This window comes from Erpetoichthys calabaricus, chromosome 1 (genome assembly GCF_900747795.2).
Source record: "Erpetoichthys calabaricus chromosome 1, fErpCal1.3, whole genome shotgun sequence".
Classification (NCBI taxonomy): Eukaryota; Metazoa; Chordata; class Cladistia; order Polypteriformes; family Polypteridae; genus Erpetoichthys; species Erpetoichthys calabaricus.
The window spans coordinates 55674646-55681285 of record NC_041394.2 but is presented as its reverse complement, the minus strand read 5'-3'; the positions used below and the strand labels follow the sequence as shown (position 1 = coordinate 55681285).

General features: G+C 32.7%; 1 protein-coding gene across 3 annotated transcripts in view; it reads right to left on the bottom strand.

The window, feature by feature from the left end:
- Nucleotides 1-414: 414 nt before the first annotated feature.
- ykt6 (YKT6 v-SNARE homolog (S. cerevisiae)) overlaps nucleotides 415-6640 on the bottom strand; it is a 33696-nt gene continuing 27470 nt past the window's right edge. For all 3 annotated transcript variants that reach the window (XM_051931860.1, XM_051931855.1, XM_028799934.2), the window contains exons 7-8: nucleotides 5380-5481; nucleotides 415-4783 (exon numbers count right to left, since the gene is read on the bottom strand). In XM_051931860.1, coding sequence (XP_051787820.1) covers nucleotides 4748-4783; nucleotides 5380-5481 — 138 coding nt within the window. In that variant the 3' untranslated portion in view covers nucleotides 415-4747. The remainder of the gene's footprint in view (nucleotides 4784-5379; nucleotides 5482-6640) is intronic.

The following is a 6640-nucleotide window of genomic DNA, read 5'->3' as shown; positions in this document are numbered from 1 at the left end:
GACCTGTGACAAAATACCCTGTCCAGGAGTTGTGTATGTGGGTTTTCCCCCACATGTATTCCTTCCCATATTGGGTTTGGAGAGTCACAAAATAGCCCACTGAATATTGTCATGCGAGTCTAACCTGAGGCAGACTGGTTCTCAGTGTTGGTTTCTACTTGAACAGGCTAATGCTGTAAGAAAAAAAAAATGTCTGCTCCTCTAAAACAGTTCTACTTCAACTAACTGACAAGAGGTGAAAATGTGTCAGGAACAATTTCTTGTTCAAAATTCCAAAGTACATCTATTCACAAAAATAAGCAGAATACAATTTCAAAAATCAAAAACATATTACAAAAATTGAAAGTAACATATAGACACAATTTCCACAAAAAAAACTTTATACACATGAAAGAAAACAAGATTACAATACAGTTAACAAGAAGACAACGATATGCAATATTTATTAAAATAAAGCCTTTTTTTTTTTTTACTGACAGGATTCTGGTTTAGTAACTGTCTGCAAAGCATATTCATTTTAGAAAATGACAAAAATAAATTATCTATAATAAGCACATTTAAAAATTGTCTTGATTATAGAAAAAGACATAAAATAAGACACATAGAAAAGGTGTTTTAAAGTAGACATTATATATATATATATATAATTTTTTTTAAACTCAACACCAACTATTAGCGTTAATATGACAACACCAGGAAAACCCTGTTTGGGCATACTAATTTTATGCAAAGACAACATAATCTGATTTTGTTAAATCTCTCAAGATCTGTCAATAATTTGGATAGTGTCATTATACAATTTTTGGTCTTGCAATCAAGTCTACTAGAACAAATGTACCTAAACAGTAAACTGAGCTGTCAGTAAGCAAGTACTGCTTGTTCCTTGAAAAGTCTGTTATGGCACATACTGAACACAGGTATGTTGTTCGTCACAATGCTATGAAGTAGCATTAATTCATGAAAATTCTTGTATGTTGCCTACTGATGCCAACAAAGGCCTCAGCTCCTCTGCAACCCCCCAGAAAATGAAATATGGACTTATAAAACAGAAGGAAGAATAATCAACCTGTCTGACAATACGTCTTGATTAAAAGGTCACTGAAAAGCTAACAAATGCATATATCTGCTTCAGATAGATTTTAAAAATTGGCAGATAAATGAATGCCATGTTGTAAAGGTAATTTTTTCATGCACATATGGTTTATAAGCTCCTTTTTCCTTATGGGAGGGAGATAATTAAAAAAAAAAAAGAATGTCAGAGAACTTTCAGTTATTGACCAAAAACACACCTGGTGTTTTGGGGAAAAAAAATCTAGACTGACAAAGGGTAAATCAATGTAAAGTAAGTTACTTCCTTCAAAATCAGCAAAAATGAAATTCATAACTTCTACATGTCTTTCAAAAACAAATGAAGCTTATACACATTGATCCCATCTTCTTAAGACAGAGAAAGGACATGAAAAGTGAAACACATCTATCAACTGAGCAACCTGTTCAAAAAATGCTACAAAACACTGGTCTAAACCTTTTATTGGGCCTCTGGAAGAAGAGTGCCATTTTTAACCCCTTCATTTACAAAGCATATTAAGGCCAATGTAACATTTCCAATTAGTTCACAAAGTGAACTGAAACATTTGCAGTGAATTTCATTAGACTTTAAATACTTAATGCCAAAACACACTAAAAGGTTACATGGAAAAGTGTTCATTTTTTTAATTTTATGTATAAATTACTAGTGCATGTGTAGTAAATGTGATACAAATAAAGCCTCTGGAGATAGACATTTTAAAGCCAACACCAGACAGGAAAAAGAATATTGCACACAGCACATATACAGTAAGATTGCAGGACACTATTGGCAGAGTTCTGAACCTTTGTTGCAACAGTGCATTAGTATGCACATTCACACACATGCACACAAACACAGATTAATATGCGCGCTCACACACACACACACACATACATACATCACTGAACACCACGAACAGCAGAATTAGAGAATACCTTCATAATGTGCAGGACAATACAGCAGAGACTGAGCCAGCAAAATACATCCAAATGAACCCACCAGCAGAGTCTACATTGTTACGAAGTGAAATGTGCATGTACTCCCCTTAGTTACTAAGAGGCCAAAAAAAGGCTTTGACTTTTGGGTAGGTGTGCTACCCCACTCCCCCATAAACCCCAGATGCCCAAAACAAAACTGATGAAGTTAAAAAGCATTTTATGACTTCAGTCTTGGTGGAACCCGACAATGGGACTGATTTGAGAGAACAGATTATTTTTAGTATGAGTATTCTGAACTAACATTTTGAAATATATCATTCCAGTTGCATACTTTTAACCTTCACCAGCAAACAAAGCAGCAAATATTATTGATACACTATAAGGTATGCCAAGATCATCTTTAAGCTTAACCTATTTTATTCAGTTTAAATTTGTCTTGTACTTTTCATAACTTTTATTCTTAGCCAATAAAATAATTTGCAATTAGGGAAAATTAACTATATTGTCTGTATGTGTTTTAATATAAAACTATTAAGGAGGGCATTGAAAAATAATACCTAATATTTTCTGCAATATTATGTTATAACTTGACAAAAACACTACCTTCTTAAACAATACTATGTTGTCAAATGAGAGATTGTTTTCATGTTAGGAAACTGTTTTAATGCAGAAAATGAGACATGGTCTGACAAAACTTGCTTATTCTCACATATAAATTTAACAAGGGGCTTTTTCTGAAAAAATGATTAAAATTGCTTATTCTTTAATAACAAATTAATAAGATCTTAAAATAAATCACTTGCTTAAATAGTTTACATTTTTTTCTTCCACATGAAGTTCAAAGTTTACGGTTTGGTTTTCCTGCATTACCAGCAATCTAAGATTCTTAGTAAGCAGTGACATCTAGTATCCTACAGGTGAATTGCAGCTGTTAAATATAAAGATTTCAAATACCCATGGAAACCAGTAGGATGGCATTTTGGTCAATATAAAATACCTGGTAGAAACAAATCTTGCTTCTAACCAGTTTGTGCCAACAAGAAATAACATTCAAAACAATACATTTTAGTTTATATTCAATTATGTGCATATAAAATATTTGTTTGTCTCCCAATTCATTCATATACTCTTGCATATACAGTCTAAAATGCTGAACCTTCCACAATATTCTCCTACACTAAAGAGAATGCAAGAACAAGAATCTCTCTATTCATACAAAATGCCTCAATCACAGGACAATGACAGTGAAAGTGAGGCAGTTTTCATTGACTGATCACACTTTTTGTTTACTATTAAATGTGACAAATGCAGTAACATTTTGCATTTTTTTTTTTACTTGTTGAGAATTTTGACATATACATGCACCTTGCCATTTTATGAAGGCACAAAATTTATTTTACTGTAGACATTGAGTATTTTTCCAAATATAATGGAGCAGAAAACTGTAGTCTACTGTAAATCTGCTTTATCAACTGCAAAGGCACAACACTAAAAAAAAAAAAAAAAGGCTTATTGCCAAGAAACGCGATTCTGAATTCTTGAAGCTGTAAAAAACATGGCAAGAACATGAGTTAGCTCTACACAGCACAAAACCACGTTGTGATTATCAACCATCAGAAAGCAACTGCACATGTCAAAAAGAAAACAAAAATCCTCATTCAGCTCTGTTATAATGCTTAGGTTTACATTTAATACTTAGGCATAAAAGAATGGTCTGTTATTTACATGAAGACCAAATAAAATGTACAGTTAACTGACCAAAGTGCACATAAAATAAGGCTGATATTTATGGTAACACTTTGTTATTTTGTCTAGATGATAGGGAATAAATTTGCAAATGAAAGATTAAAAAATAAGTTTCCTTTTTTTACACATATAGTTTGAAATAAAAAAATCATTAAGTGGTACATTGCTCATAATAACTGCAATATAGGCTGACAACTTAAGCATTACCCGTCAGCATTGGATCACTTATAACTATATAACATTTGCACCTTTACATACTCTGCTATTGTTGGTAACAGTCTCATGAGAGGGGGGATTAATATATAATAATATGTAACTTCATTTTAAAGGGGGCGCATCTGAAAACATCAATTCAAGGTTTACAAAACTAAACAAGTGAGAGTCTGCACAGTTCTCATTTGTAGAGTAGAACAGCTTTGATACAAAGGCAGGAGAGTTTAATATAATATGAGCCATAAGTTAAGAGAGACACATATGCAAAAACGCCATTTAAAAATCAGAGAAATTTAAATAAGTAATGCTTCATGTTAAATGCCTATTGGTATGTTTGTGATTTTCAAAAATGAGATATCTGAAGTGTTTGGCTATTTCACAAACAGCCAAGCTATCTTGACAGATTTTGGAGACAAGCAGATTGTTTCAATGGAAAATACTCCATATACAGCACCATGAGGAAATTCTTAGTAATTAAAGACATTCTGACAAATCAGCCCATTTACAACTCCAGTTTTTGTCCTAAAATGCATAATAAAGAAAGTATTCTTCAATTTCTATTATCTCTGACCCTTTCCTTTAAAGCAGTTGAAAATCTTGTCAAATAAAAATAAAAATGTGAATTCTCTTATCCCACCCTTCCCTGATGGTTTTTCTTCCATGACAGACAGACAAGGCTTATTTAGAGATTCCTCTGGTGTCCTGAAATCTTGAAGCTGGTTTACAAATGTTAATGAAGGCTTTGTAGTTAGTGATCAGGTTAGCGGTTTATTGAAGAATCTCACATAATCTCACAGCAAGAGTTCTGCTTCCGAGCCTACATGGCAAACAAAAGAAATAAAAAAAAAGTTATTCCACCATAGAACTGCCTATTCATTAGCAAATACTTTTTAATTTATTCTTAAAAAATTCAATGGTACCATTGCAAAAGGAATTTTACTATGGTTGCTCCAGCTAGATGGAATTTACTCTATAGGCTTAGGTTTGATTTTTTTTTTTTTTTTTTAATATGCTCAAACCATCCCAATAAAATCCACCTTTTTCACATCAGTTCCTTTTGTTTAACTATAATGGCAACAACATGGAGAACCAGCCCTGCAATCAACACAATTCTTTCATGAAGACATGGCGTAATAAAAATTAAAGTGATTTTTCAGAAAAAGTCACATAAAACTTTCAGATTTTCATTGTTTTTGGGGACATTTTATAATACAGTAACATAACAGAAATATTACCAAACATATTAAAATAGAGTTAATTTGCATGAAACTACATCAGAAAGTTTCAATTTTTTTAAAGCCGTCCGAAATGGAGAGCTCAAGGCTACAATAAAAAGAATATCTACAACCATAAAAAAAAAAAATTCTTGCCACAAATGTTAAAAGGTGCTCAATGTACAGTAGCAATACTCACAGTTTTGTAAAAGGCTTTTGATTGTGTTCCTAAATGTTCCGATTTTGATACTAAGTCATCAAGCTTCTCTCCTCGTTCTAATAAGGACTCCATTGTGTTGTGCTATATATATATATTATATATTTTAAAAAAAAAAAACAAGCATGATGGCATTAATTCACTCATTTCAATACTGACTAAGATCAAATTGTTTCAGCACAATTAAAAAACTGTGTCTAAGCATTTTATCTTTCAATTAAATATTTTGCCAGTACATTAATTGTAAAGTGTCTGCTTTTGATTATATGACAAGTATTCCTGTACATTAATGGTTAAAATGTAGAGGAGATATGTGAAAACACTATAATGGAGAGTTTATTCTGCAAAGTAAAGACAAATGTTCTTTCAGTATATAATACATAAAGACAAATGACCAAATAATGCATAGAAAAGTGTTTTTAATGAGAAAAATGTACAGTGGAACCTCGGGTGATGAACGTCTCTGAACACGTACAAATCGGGTTACGACCAAAAAGTTCGCCAAACTTTTGCATCTGTTCACGACCACACACTCCGGTGACGAACAAGCCAGTTTCCCTTCCGGTTCGTACGCACTGATGATTTCCGCACGTGTTCAGTCTCTTCCTGTGCATTCACTGTGAACTCTTTGTGCTCTATATCGTTTCCCTTCCGGTTCGTACGCGTCGGTGATTTACGCACGTGTTCAGTCTCTCCCTGTACCAGCACAGTACATTGTTCTCGGTCAGACATGCATCGCACAGAGGGACTTTACCTCAAAACTATAATCTCCTCTCCACCCAGTTCCTCCTCACTTCCTTCATGCCAGAACTCGACTCATGCAAGATTAGTTTTCTTGGTTGTTTATGGTTAGTTTTTGTATAAATTACAGATTTTTCAAATGTTCATTTTTTTCCCTGTGCTTAAAACTCATTAAAAAAAAAGTGTGGTTCGTAAGGCTATTAGCGTGAACTCCTGCAATGTTACTTTCTTTGTTGTTTATGGTTGGTTTTTAATAAAGTTCAGATTATTCGAATGTTCCTTTTTTTTCCCCTGTGTTTAAAACTCATTAAAAAAAAGTGTTTACAGTGATTGGTTCGTAAGGCTATTAGCGTGAACTATTAGCAATGTTAGTTTTCTCTGTTCAAAGTTTTCTCAATGTTATTCAATGTTTTTACATTTAGTTTACTATTACACTGTGCATTTTATGGTATAATTAACTATTTTTGTGCTTAAAAATCTTTAAAAAAAATATATTTACATT